The 12,980-nt window shown below is 51.3% G+C and overlaps 1 protein-coding gene across 3 annotated transcripts in view; it reads left to right on the top strand.

Moving 5' to 3' along the window:
- The window catches only part of DNM3 (dynamin 3), a gene marked incomplete at its 3' end in the record, with an annotated part of 535,603 nt that overhangs the window by 502,220 nt on the left and 20,403 nt on the right, over positions 1 to 12,980 (top strand). For all 3 annotated transcript variants that reach the window (XM_080824220.1, XM_080824222.1, XM_080824221.1), the window contains 2 exons: positions 5,384 to 5,610; positions 6,306 to 6,554. In XM_080824220.1, the coding sequence (XP_080680346.1) occupies positions 5,384 to 5,610; positions 6,306 to 6,554 (476 nt within the window). The remainder of the gene's footprint in view (positions 1 to 5,383; positions 5,611 to 6,305; positions 6,555 to 12,980) is intronic.

Here is a 12,980-nt window from a genome sequence, read left to right as displayed (position 1 = left end):
TCCTTTGAAAGTTTACATTAAGTGTTCTGCCACTCAAGCCTCCATATGGAATTATTTAAGAAGTTTAAGGCCGGCAGTAAATGCCTCGCTCAGACATACTGTAAGCCTTTGTCTGCTGAAGCACCGCAGCTGTTGGAGCGCTTAAGCTCGCGGGGAGCAGCGGCACAGAGAGACGGCACGTTTGTGACACACAGAGATGGCAAGTTTATGACAGCCGGTCACTTGGGACACGCTGCCGTCGAAGCGGCGGGGCTCTGTCCAGGACTTCCACGTTCACACACGCCTCGCCCCCCAGGGCGAGCACAGTCTGCAGCTCCCCCATTCCCCCCGCCCCGGAATATTCTCTGTGCGAGATCGGGAGAGGGACCCCAGCTTTACTGTGCACGTCTGTGTGGCACAGCACCTCAGGGGTCCGTGGTGGCTCGCCTGGGACAGCCATCCCCGAGGCACGCATGCCTTTGCCCAGATTCTAAATGAAGGAACAGAGTCTCCGAGAGGTTAGGTGACTTGCCCGGGGTCACACAGCTGGGGCTGGCAGAGTCAAGACGAAAACCCAGATCTTGTCATCCTGGGTCAGGTGGCGCATAGGGCAAGGTGGGCGAGCGCAGCCCCCTCAGACTCGGGGCTGCTCTGCCCAGAGCACGGGCCTGTGTGTCTTCCCAGAAGGCTCATTTAGGCAAAGATTTAATTAGGGTTTGTTTGAATATGAGAAACAAGGTTTTAAATCTTAACTAGTAACTCAAACAAGTTCAGGTAATACAAAATAGAATGTAAAGTTTTTATGAAATTTCTAAGAATCCGATATGAAGCCCAGAGGCATTTCACACTTGGAGTGCGCGCTGCCGCTGGACCCCCGCACTCCTGGACCCCCGCACCCCCGGACCCCCAGAGCTCCACGTTGACTCTCCTTGGCCAGTGGCACTCTGCTGGAAAATTAGTAACACGTGCCCTAGTTTCAAAACTCCCTGTAACTTTCATGTGTTTTGAAGTCGAACGTTATTTCAAATGTTCATTATTTGAGGGGAAAGTGTAGCTTAAATACCAGGGCACTGATTTGTTTCCGCGGGTCAAGAATTCAGCATCTGCTCAAGAAACAGATCGGGACCAGGATCCAGAAGCCCGCCGCCCTCCCCCGCTCCCCGCCCCGCGGCCTCCCCACGCCCGTCAGTCCCCCCAAAGGGAACCGCTTCTGGTTTCTCGTAGCACAGCCTGTGTCAGCTCCGACTGGTCTTGAACTCTGCAGTCATATGGTGGGTGCTGTTTGGTGTCTAACTTCTTTGGCTTGACGTTAGGTGTGTGAGGCAAAGGATGTCACTTTTTCAAGAAGGAAAACGTCACCGTCCTTTAGCAGAAACAAGTCCCCGAGAAGTGGAAAGGATGCGAGGGCAGACATGAAAGAATTGTGAATCTCAGAGAACCACAAGCTTCTAACCAAGCCCCTTTCCCAAACTAGGCCAGTTTAAACTGCTCAGCCGCATTTTTTATACATGTATTCACGTGAGTGCGAGCGAGCCCCGTGTTGCAGACTCCCTTCTGTCTAGAAACAGAGATTTTAAGGCAATGGTCTCCTTAGTAACAGAATTGTGTGAAAATTCGAGGAATGTCCCTTCTGTTTGTGAAGGCTTTAAAATGGTCTTAATTATGAAGACAAAGAAGGCTTCAGATCCAGAAGCACTGCAGGTTGCTAGAGAAGGGTTAAAGTAAGAAAGAGAGGAAAACATGCGGAACGTTTTTAATGACCTCACATTCCTTTACACTGAGCAGCACGACATGGTGCGGTCATGCCTGTTTATCCAGCCAGTAGAGTCTGAGCTGGAATGAGGTTCTGTGTATGAGAATTTTTTCGTGAACCATACCAAGATGTGTAGGTTATAAGGTGTTATAATTAAAAGCATAAATATTATTTCAAGTCTCACATCCAAGTATAATTCGTTTATGTCGGGTCCTGTGAGGTGTATTCTAAACGCCATCACCTCCAAGGCCTCGACTGTCGGTCGTGCAGGATCCTTGATTTACGTATTTGCACCAGAAAGTCCCTGAAGTGTCTGGAAACTCCCTGACTCCCCCCTACCCTTTGTTCCGGTTGTGGGATCCCAAGGCGAGGCGAGCAGGAGAAGAGTCTGAATAAAATTTTTTTTCAAAGCAAAATAAAACGTTAACCCCCGCTCTGTATTGAACTGTGTCTCCCGATGCCTGTACGACTGCGATGGCTTTCTATTTGTTCTTCTCCCTCGAAGTAGCTCATGCCAGTTTCATCCCCGCGCTTCCGAAAGAACAGCTTCGGCTTGCAGAGCGCCAACGAGATGCTAGGCATTGCGCGAAGCAATTTACAATCATTCTAGCACTCGAGCCTCACAGCGGCTCGAGACAGCCGCTACTGCTGGTCCCATTTTACAGATCAGGAGCCTGAGACGGGAAGAGGTGGTTGCCCGCTCAAGAACAGTGAAGTGCGGGCGCTTGGACTCAGATGCAGAGCGGTCTGATGGCAGAGCGTGCGCTCTTACCCACTGCGCCGTCCTGCCACTTTCCCCCGTGCTAGTAGTGATCCTCCTATTAAGTCAGAACGTTGCCAAATCTTCAGGATGGTAGGCAAGTTTTAGTGTGCCGTGTGCTGATGTGGAAGAGGTGATTCAAGGCAGATCTTTGATCAGAATGCTGAAACAAGCCCTTATTATTATATTTCGTGCTTGGTTTGACAGTTGCTTCTTAATTCAGATCTGCTTTAAATCTATTCTTGGAAGGATCTTCTTTTAAAATTGTGTTTAATAGATTCTAAGTGATACTCCAGCTCGATGTAAAGCTTCAAGCTAGCTTAGCCCAACTGCTGTTCAGTGCCAGGAAAACTGTCTGGTTTTGAGTTTTGCGTCGCATCATCTATCTGAGTGCAGGCGCACGCTCAGCGGCGGAGGATGCACGCGAATGTCCCTGACTCCTTGGATACCTGCAAGTGTGTTTTAAAAGTGACTAAATCTCAAAAAAGGCAGGGGGTGGGGCGGGGGGTTGAAATAATCCTTAAGCCAAATGTACTGTCTTTGACTTTCCTTCCCGACTTGATTTTCTGTGCCCCGACTCGCCGTCCTCCGTGCCTGAAGTGTCCTTGTTCCTTTTGCTCCTGCCTTTTCACATCAGAACATCACCGCGCCCACCTGGGTTTCCTCCTCAGGGTAACTGGTCTGTGCCCGTCTTCTCTGTTCCCCTCCAGCCTCACCAGACGAAGGCCCCACCATCTGAGCAATGAGCTAAAGTGGTCTTCCATCACATTTCTTACTCTCTGCTACCACCCCTGCAAATTCTTTTCCAATCACAGACGGATTACTTTTCTTAAAACTCTCTTTTATCGTTTCGCTTACTTCCTTAAGTCTTGCATGGCTTCCCGCTGCCAAGTGGCTGAAGTTCAAACAGTTTTCCTTGGCATTCGAGGCTTTCCCATCTGGCCTCAAGTTACCTGGCCAAACGTACCTTCCGCAGTGATCACACACCAACCTTCCACCCTACTAGACAGTTGCCCAGATACGTCTTGTCTTCTAGATCACTTCCACATTTGAATCACTCTTGGTTTGCACGATGTGGAGAGAATACTTATTGCACCACAGCGAAGCTGTGATTTAGCTGAATTTCCTGATCAGTAGAATTATTCACTTAGTGTGATACCTTTAACAAATAATAAAGCTATGTGTTTTTGACTCTTGTCATCTCTTGGTTACATAGTTCACTACAACCCAGGGATTCTGAGCCTCTCACAGCTGTGCCGCTATCTGCCTGAATTTGTGACAATTAAATATGCTGCCCTTTGGTCTTTCTTAGAAAGAGCCAGTGACTCTAGATAAGTATGAGTCTCATTTAACAGAGAAACTGAACAATCCAAGTTGGTTTATTTTTGTAGGCTAAGTTAACCAGCATTCTTGGAATACCACTCGACAGTCATGACGCTCAGACATAAGCATGTCTTTGCTTGAGCACTCAATCAAAGTGGGGTAAGGAGGTAAGGGAAAGAGCACTAGACTTTGAGCCCAAAGACTTGGGGTTCACCTTAATGTTATGTGACTTTGGCAAGTTACTGAACACTCTGAACTTCAGTTTCTTCCTCTGTAAAACCGAGATTGTAACAGATTGCATACGGACATGATGAGAATCCGGTCAGATAATTTGCAAACGTATGTGGGACACACCGTCTTTCATTGATTCCCACGTTCACTTGTTTCACATTGAATAGTTCTGCCATGAAGAAGCCTGTCCCACTCAAGGGCATCTTGGCATTCTGTCATAGTTTAATTAATGGTGTTTTCTCTTTCTTGGTGGCTTATAAAATGGTGTGGGTTAAAATTCCTGGTATCTTCGATTTGATGAGATACGGTGGCTGGTACTTCCTCCCTCCGTGCTGTGCAATGTGTGAATCCTCTCCCTTCTCATCCTTCTACAGACTGCCCTTCCCCTAAGACTCCCACACCTTGTTCCTACTTCAGTCTGTTTTCATGTATCTGTTAACTTTGGAAACTCATGTCAGTCCTCGTTACTGTTAAGTAGTTCTATTGTAAACTTCTAGAAAGTTGAGAGTATATCCCCCCCGTTTTGGGGGGGGTTGTAAATCAACTTGCATGATTATATAAGTTTCTGTCTTTAATAAAAATTCACTTATTGTGCTCATTCCACTTTTTTTTTTAAAGATTTATTTATTTATTTATTTGTCAGAGAGAGAGAGAGAGAGCACAGACAGAGAGACAGAGTGGCAGGCAGAGGCAGAGGGAGAAGCAGGCTCCCTGCTGAGCAAGGAGCCCGATGTGGGACTCCATCCCAGGATGCTGGGATCATGACCTGAGCCGAAGGCAGCTGCTTAAGCAACTGAGCCACCCAGGCGTCCCTCATTCCACTTTTGAGTTGACCTTGAAACCCAGGATCTTAATAGTATCCCAGTGATTTTGGTAAAAGCGAAGTAAAGAATTGGGAATACCAAGGGCTGGATAACCTGGGTTATTACCTAGGTTTCCTTAAATCCTTGTTTTGTGCTGAAAATACTGCTGCTTACGTGCAGGTACCTGCCCTCACCTCTGGGCCAAGCAGCCTCAGACAGCAATGAGGAAATGCCGGCAGAGCCAGCAGGCCTGTGCTGGGGACGGCAGGGTTTAGTCCTCTTCCAGCTAATCAAGGTTTCTTTCAGTCCACGACCGTGAGGCAGGGCAGGAGCGCTCCTGCCCTGGTGCGGAGGATGGGGAGGGAGGAAGTGAAGAAGATAAGCGTAGCAGACGTGGACACTGCGTCCCTCTTGTACGTCAGGCACCTTTCCCCCGAGGGGACCGCTGTGGACTTGGTCCGCAGGCCCTGGGCCGGTTTATGCCATCTGACCGCTCCTGTGTTCCCGTTCTTACTTTCTGTGGTGACCCGGCAGGTTAAAGATTTCATAAACTCCGAGCTCCTCGCCCAGCTGTACTCCTCCGAGGACCAGAACACGCTGATGGAGGAGTCCGCAGAGCAGGCTCAGCGCCGGGACGAGATGCTTCGAATGTACCAAGCCCTCAAGGAAGCCCTTGTGATCATCGGCGACATCAACACGGCCACCACGTTCACCCCCGCGCCGCCCCCCGTGGATGACTCCTGGATCCAGCATTCCCGCAGGTAGGAGAACGGCCTGTGCCCCCAGGCCTGCCGGGCTCGTCCGGTACCATTTTCTGAGTGTGCTTCCCTAAGCCCACCTGAGCCCAAGGAATAAAGAGGAGAAAAGGTATTTATGTCCAGGAGTGGAAGGGAAGGTCCAGCGATCCCTTCAGAAACGAGCAGCACAGGTCCTTCCCACGGGCTGTCACACAGGCCTCGGCCGGGGAAGACCGTTCTGGACTGAAAGGAGAAGAGAGTCGAGTTAATGGGAGGCTTTAATAAAGTAAGTCGTAGGACGTTGTGTTGTAGTAGCCACCAAAGGAAAAAACGTGTCCGTTGTGGAGCGTATTCTCCAGTGGGCAAGCCGCATTGTGCTGACAGAGGCTACAGCTGGAACGGACCCACGGGAGGCTGCTGGTCGTCTCCACAGAGTGAAGGGTTGGGGGAGGGGAACTTCCTTTTCACCCTTTACCCCTTTTATACCTTTTTAAGAAAAAAATTCATTTAAGTCATCTCTACACCCACGCTGGGGCTCCAACCCCCCACCCGGAGGTCAGGAGCCCAGCCAGGCACCGCCCCCCCTTATACCTTCCAACGTTCCTGACACGGACCCCAAGTGCCCCATCAAAAGTATGATTTGTGCGGAGCAGCCCGGAAGTCGTACAAGATCCGTCTGCAGATGAGTCCGGGCTGACGCGGCTCTGGTCTGTCCTCAGGTCCCCCCCTCCGAGCCCCACCACCCAGAGGCGGCCGACGCCCAGCGCTCCTCTCGCCCGGCCTGCATCCGGCCGGGGACCCGCGCCCGCCGTGCCCTCGCCCGGACCCCACTCGGGGGCGCCCCCGGTGCCCTCCAGGCCCGGCCCGCTGCCCCCCTTCCCCAGCAGCGGCGGCGGCGGCGACTGGTTCGGAGGAGCCCCCCCGCAGGTGCCCTCCCGGCCCACGAGGGCCCCGCCCAGCGTCCCCAGGTGAGTGTCCTGCCGGCCGCCGCGTGGGGGCGCTCTCGGGCGCTCGGGTTCTCTCTCGAGCGAAACAGACGGAGCTTCTTTGGGCCGGAAACGCGCGGACGGGCTACCGCGCGCCTTCCGGTTTTCGCCGGGCGGCGGGTCTCGTGGGAAAACCGTGGCGCCCCGGGCGCCGTTTAAAAACCAGTACGTGGCCCAGACCCTCCTGTATCAACCGGCACAGAGCAAGCGGGGCCCGGGGGGGCCGTCCGGGCAGCCGCCCGTGTGATCCCAGGGAGCCCTGACAGGAGCGAGGCAGCCGCGGGGGTCGGTGCAGGCCGCGGCAGGTCCGAGCGGACGGGGCTGAGGCCTCGGCTTCTCTGCTGCCAGAGCTGTTCTCGGAAACCCTCGCCGCGAGGAGCGTAGCCATTCGCCCCCTGAGCGACAACCCTCCGCCCAGGTATTTCACGTGGCCAAGTAAGAGAAAGGCTGGTTAGTGCGCAGCGTGTTAGACGTTTTAACGCAGACACGACGGTGGCTGCGCGGTCGCCGACCGCGGCCGAGCCGGACGCTCGCGCGGGTGACGCGGCCCCGCACGCGAGTGACCCGTCGGGCCGCCTCGGGGCGGAGCAGGGAGCGAGGGAGACTCGGGGCTGGAGCCGTGTCCTCGCCTCCCGACGTCTCTAGGCCAGTGTGGACAAGGCGTACGATCAGACATTTCAAAAATAGAAGGACTTAGGAGCTTTTGTCCTCCACATCAGAAATTTTAAAAGGAAAGGAAACTAGCTGGTACGGAAGTTTAATTTTTTTTTAGAAAATCCAGTTCAGACGATCAAAGTATTCGCTTGCTTTACGAAGGAAGACCTCGCTGCCGGGTACCGCGGAGGACGAGTGGCTCCTCCCACGCGTGACGCCTGGGCCCCTGCTCTGCGGACGGGCCTTGCGCTCATTTGAGCTCCGGGCTGGCGGGGCGCCGGCGGGAAGGGGCGCTTCGGAGGGGCTCACGGCCCGCGGCATCCGAGGGCGAGCAGGGCGGGAGGAGCCGGGAGGCCGGTCTGCTGCAGACCGTGCCCCGCTCCTTCGACTCGGCTCCCGGCCTGTGAAGCAGGACGAGCTCAACGGGACTCTTCCCCGTCGCCTGTGCCGGGCCTGACGGCCCCACGGCACCGTGGCTGCTAGGGTTGTCGTCACTTTGGTCCTCATCAGAAAGGATATCTGTCCTCTCCATCCTGCATTTTTGTCCCTGGAAAGTAGGGTTCAGCGTCCAGTTTATCTGAAACGGAGCTCGATTTCTAGTAGTAACAGTAAAAGCAAGGGCGGCTGCTTCCGGTGCCCTCGGTGCTTGCGAGGCGGCGTCCTGGGTGCTGTCCAGCGGCCTCTGTGTCCTGCTGCGACGACCCAAAAGGACGGGGATCGTCCATTTGGCGGATGAGGCCCAGAGGTGCAGACAGCTTGCCCGAGGCTGCCCAGCCGGACCCTAGCAGAGCTGGTCTTCGCTCCCCCGCAGACCCCAGAACCCAGCCCCCGACCGCAATCCCAGGCTCCTAACCCTGGCCCTCCCGCCGCCTCTGTCGTGGGGAGCTGGCCTCGGGCTGTAGTTTGCTTAGCAGCGTCCGGGCCTCTGGCCGCCGGAGTCACTCATAGCCCCCAGTCGTGACGACCAGCAGTGTCCTGACATCGCTGGTGTGTTTGGGGGGGTGGGGCGTGGGGTGAGAAATCTCCTTCCACGTGATTTTCCCTTCCACGTGAAAAAGAAAGAAAGAAACGTCAGTGTTGAGCCTCACCGCAAGCAAGATCAGATTATTGTTTTAGGAAGCCTCAGACTGGCTGGGACTGTATCTGCCGTTGTGCCAGGAGGGTGTGGAGGCCACGGGGGAGGGCAGGAGAGTGGGCGGCCTGGGGTCCCCTACAGGAGCCTTGAAATCCGCTCTTTTGTCTGTTTAGCTACGAGAAGGAACCAGAGGAACCTGGTGGTGCTTTTCCTCGGGAATGAACATGCATGTCTTTGTTTGCTCGCTTGGCTCCTTTGCCTCTTGGTTTCGGATAAGCTGGCTTGTCTGTACCCTTCAGAGCTACTGCTGAATGCTAAGCTGGTTTGTTAAGCGGGATGGAGTCGCCCTTGGTATTTCCGAGCTCACACTTGGAAGCGAGCGGGCAGCAGTCAGGAATCAGGAGCTCACGCTAGAGAAGGGCAACCACCAGGCTTTAATGTGTCTGTGTTGGACACCGGTCACGTTATTCAAAATTTCGAGAATATTCTCCACTTGGAGCCAGACCTGACTTGCCCTGGCCTTGCAAAGAGTCTCAAATGTAAAACAGAAATGAAACTTCAGTGTAAAAGAGGAAAGTTGGTTTTTGTGCTGAGCCTTCAAGTTTCAGTGCCAGTTCAGCGCAATGGGAGGGAAACCCCTCTGGGGGGTTGGGGGGGGCGTCACCTGAGAGAGACCAAGAGAGACGCTGTCAGGATCCTTATGCCTATTAAAGTTTAGCTTTAGATGAAGAATTCTGACCACACAAAGTCTGTTTTTAATAAAAGCCAGAACAGGAATCCTACCAAATGCAAGCCAGAAATGGGGTTTAAGATTTCAAAAAAAAAAAAAAAAAAGAAAAGAAAGAAAAAAAAAAAAAGCAAGAGAAGGAAAGAAAGAAAAAGAGAGGCAAAGATAGAAAAAGAAAAAAGGAGGGAAGGTCTTGTTGAAACTTCACCCTGTCCTGTTTATTTAAATATTGTTTTTTCTCCTCTGTGATTTGCCTCCATTTTCTCTATTAAAAACTAAAAAAAAAAAAAAAAAAAAGTCGAAATGCCATTATCCATCATCTCCAGGAAAACAACCCATAGCTTTCCGAGAAGGAAGTTTGATTTTTTTTTTTTTCCCAACTCTTTACTTTCTTAAGGGCCCTTTCTCCTCTTTTATCTGAAACCAGAAACTTGTAACGTGACAAGACAGAACAAGCCCTGTCCCGCCGACTCCCTGTTGGGCTTTAATATTACAAAGGCAATAACTGAACTTTTAGAGGCAAAATATTCTGCCGTTCGGCATGTGCCTGTACGTAATTTTTTTCCGGATAATTTGCGACTTCATTAGCAAGTGATGATTTTGACATTTCAGAGCATGTATACCTTCACTTTAACCCTATTCAAATACAATGAAAGCACTTGCAACTGGACGGAAACCAGGAGCATTCTGGGTTTTTTTTTAATGTAATTATTATTATTACATCTTTCCATTCCAATGTAAAGGAAGAGGAAGGAGGGGGGCGGGTGGAGTCGCTTGTGGCCCAGCTTTTCTCAGCTGCTCAGGCCGTGCTGGTTTCTGCACATGGAGCCTTCCAGCGAGGGAGCTGGAAATGCTGAAAACGACATGCCTGCTCTAATTGGTTCCACCTGAGCTAGGGGAGCATCTCTATCCCGAAGAGACTCCCCAGTAGGGATGCTTCTGTCATTAGCGCGTGGAGTGTACGCAGATCTGATGCGTGGAACATTTTCTATTGCCAGAGTCTTTGGCTCGCCCCCTCCCCTCTCGCCCCACTCAGCTTCTCCGAAGGGCTAAGGCCAGTGTGAAGCCCCCGGCCGGCCGCGTTCCCGTCGGGCCAGCTGATCTTAAACAGATACCACCACCTCGCTGGGGGCCCCCGGTCTCACTTGAAGATCCTAATCTTCATCAAATATTAACTTTAGGGCTGATGTAGCTATTTTCGGTTACGGCTTCTTAAGATTAGTTAATTGGGAATCACAGCCTTTGACATTAATAGAACAAATTAACTGAATCAGAGTGTGTTTTTCCTGGCAACAGCCGATTCTGACATTATTTGACTCATTTGTCTTCTCCCCTTTCCTTGGACTAAGCTATTTTGCAGCGGTCAGAAGGGGATAAGGGTGGGAGGAAGGGTCTCTATCCAAGGAAAAGCAAACTTCATTTACCTCATCACTCAGTCCTCTATTTAAAAAAAAAATATTGAAAAACTGAAGCACTTTTTTTAACCAGCCTTGTCACCAAGGCTGATGGTGTCTTTTAAAAATGGCAAAACTGAATCACGGGAAAGGATCTGGCCTTTACTCCAGCCATGCACATGACAGAAACACAAGATGGAAACCAAGAAATGCTCCACAGAAAGCCTCTCTGGTGACCCCGGAGCGAAGCTGCCATCCCTCACGGCACGGGCAGCCCCGGGGCGTCCTGGAGACTATCCCAGGGTTCCCCACGGGTGCCCGTCCCGGGACGTACATTTCCCCCAACTTGCCGTGGCACCCCGGGGGCGTCTCCTCACAGCCCCGCGCTCGCAGTCGTTTACTGCGGACCCGACGTGGCCAGAGGCTCAGAAATCCCTCCGCGTAAGCGATGACTGGTGCACTCGGGGTCTCTTTAAGGAGGTAAAAGCCATTTGGTTCTCTTTACAGTGGAATCTTGTTTGAGATGTTTGACCTTGATACACTGCTGTGCTCTCTTTCATATTTTATATGTTGCTCTAGTTGACAGTAACGCAGAATCCCTTTCACTGAGGGATAAGGACTCCTTGTTTTGTTTTGTTTTTCAGCCAGTCCCCCAAATTTTGAGTAAGGACAAACCCACGATTCTTATAAGTGTCTTTGTGTCCCTCACATGAAGGGTTGGTGCCGTGAAGCATGAAGCTGCTGAGTCTTGAAGTCATGGGTTCAGGGTACACGGACAACTAAGCGACTTTTGTGACTAGCCTGTGTGTCTGATTCTCCTGAAATCGTGTCCTGGAAACATCCTGACTTACTCCCTCAAGAGCCCACTAAGCATGTGACTTCCTGTAGCAACTGAGTGTCATTTGGGCACATGATGAATGCATCTTGTGATTTCTGATTTCGGCCATGAGGTTTTTTTTTTTCCTTGCTGTCCTTCCCCTTTAAAAAACAAATAAATTTGTGATTAGGTATTTTGATTTTTCAGGGAAACGGTTTTTATTTTTAGCAACTGGATTTAAAAGTCAAGCAAAGATTTTTTTTTTTTTTTAATCTAAATGCCAAGAATGGAAACAACTTTGAGGTGTTCTGATTCTTAGCATTTCAGGCATTTCGTGAGGCCGCTGTGTCACAACATTTGTTACTGAAATCCCAGATGTAATTAGTGATGTGTTGCAGGTTCAACATGAGTTGAAAATATGACGCTTCATATAATTTAATGAAAACAGAAATTTGGCCATAGACTGTTCACTAGAGAAAATATTCAATTTAATTTAAGCCCCTCGGTTAAATATCCCATCAAAATCATTTGAATTCCACAACGATTCTGGTTGTAACATAATCTCTCACTGAGGTGAATGGATGGTTAATGACAAGGTTTTTCATTCTTGAGTCTTGGTTCCAGTCTGGTTTAAGTGAAGGTAAAATTAGTCTGGTGGTTTCCTTCTTGGGTCTAGCGAACTCGAGTCTACTTTACACAAACATCTTCTTCCTGCCCGCAGTTCACAGTGACTGGCGGTCTGTTCAGGGCAGGCCCAGGGACAGAACCGCGAGTGTTCTGGAGGTCGCACTTGGGGACTTCTGCACATGCGTCAAGGTAGCCTTCAGATCGCCTTTCTGCTTTCAGTGTGTCCCTTATCTTCCTTTTCCAAATATCCAAGGCCGAAGGAGGATAGAAGGGAAAGGAAGATAAGGGAGATCTACAGGAGACAGGGTACGAGCAACGGAGCTGCAGAAGGGCGGCGGGGCCCCAGGAACCCGAACAACACGCCTCCGTTAGCCCAGTGCTGGCTGGCACTGAGTTAACCAGATGCAACTGCTTCCACGTCCCGTGACAGAAACGAGCAAATAGCTCTGTCACTGCTCTCTCTGGGCTCTAAACTGCAAAGCTTCAGCCATTGCAGGGAAAGGCTGAGTTTCAGGATCCCCAGCCCGCCCTGGGTCTCACCTGCCTGATGCAGGAGGACGGCCAAGATGGGAGTCTGGCCCGAGAGCCACTGACCAGTGAAAAACACACAGGACATGATGATTATTCTTCCTGTGGCCAGGCAGCAGCAAACTGTCACCAGTTGGAACCTGCTGAACGTTCCTATATACGAGTTGATGTCAGCTCAAAAAGGAAAAGAAACCAAAAGGAAGGAAAAGCAAAGAGAATCGAAGCCCGCCCAGTGTAAGCAGACAGACACACGCAAGCTAGTCCTCCTCTCTCGCCACTGCCCCTTTGTCTCCTTCGCTGGGAGAGAAGAGGGGTGTTACAGGGAAGGCTTCTCGGGCAGAGAGTTTCGGTCGGATGGCACGTTTTCCAGCGACTTCGGAGATCTGTAGCACAGGCCTGCGGCTCTTTTCACCTCCAGATTTCCTCCCAGTGGCGTGCTCAGAGGAGGAGCTGGGCGCTTCTTCCTTCCCTCTCACTCATCAGCTACTCTGAAAGATTAGAAGCGAAATTGAGCCTGCTGGGCTTGCTTCGGCTGATAAACAGCCAGGAAATTGAACACGAAATTGTAAATGCTGCATCTCTCACT

This window comes from Martes martes (assembly GCF_963455335.1).
Source record: "Martes martes genome assembly, chromosome: 15".
Classification (NCBI taxonomy): domain Eukaryota; kingdom Metazoa; phylum Chordata; class Mammalia; order Carnivora; family Mustelidae; genus Martes; species Martes martes.
Note: the sequence above shows the minus strand (reverse complement) of the source record. Positions and strands in the feature narration are given on the sequence as shown.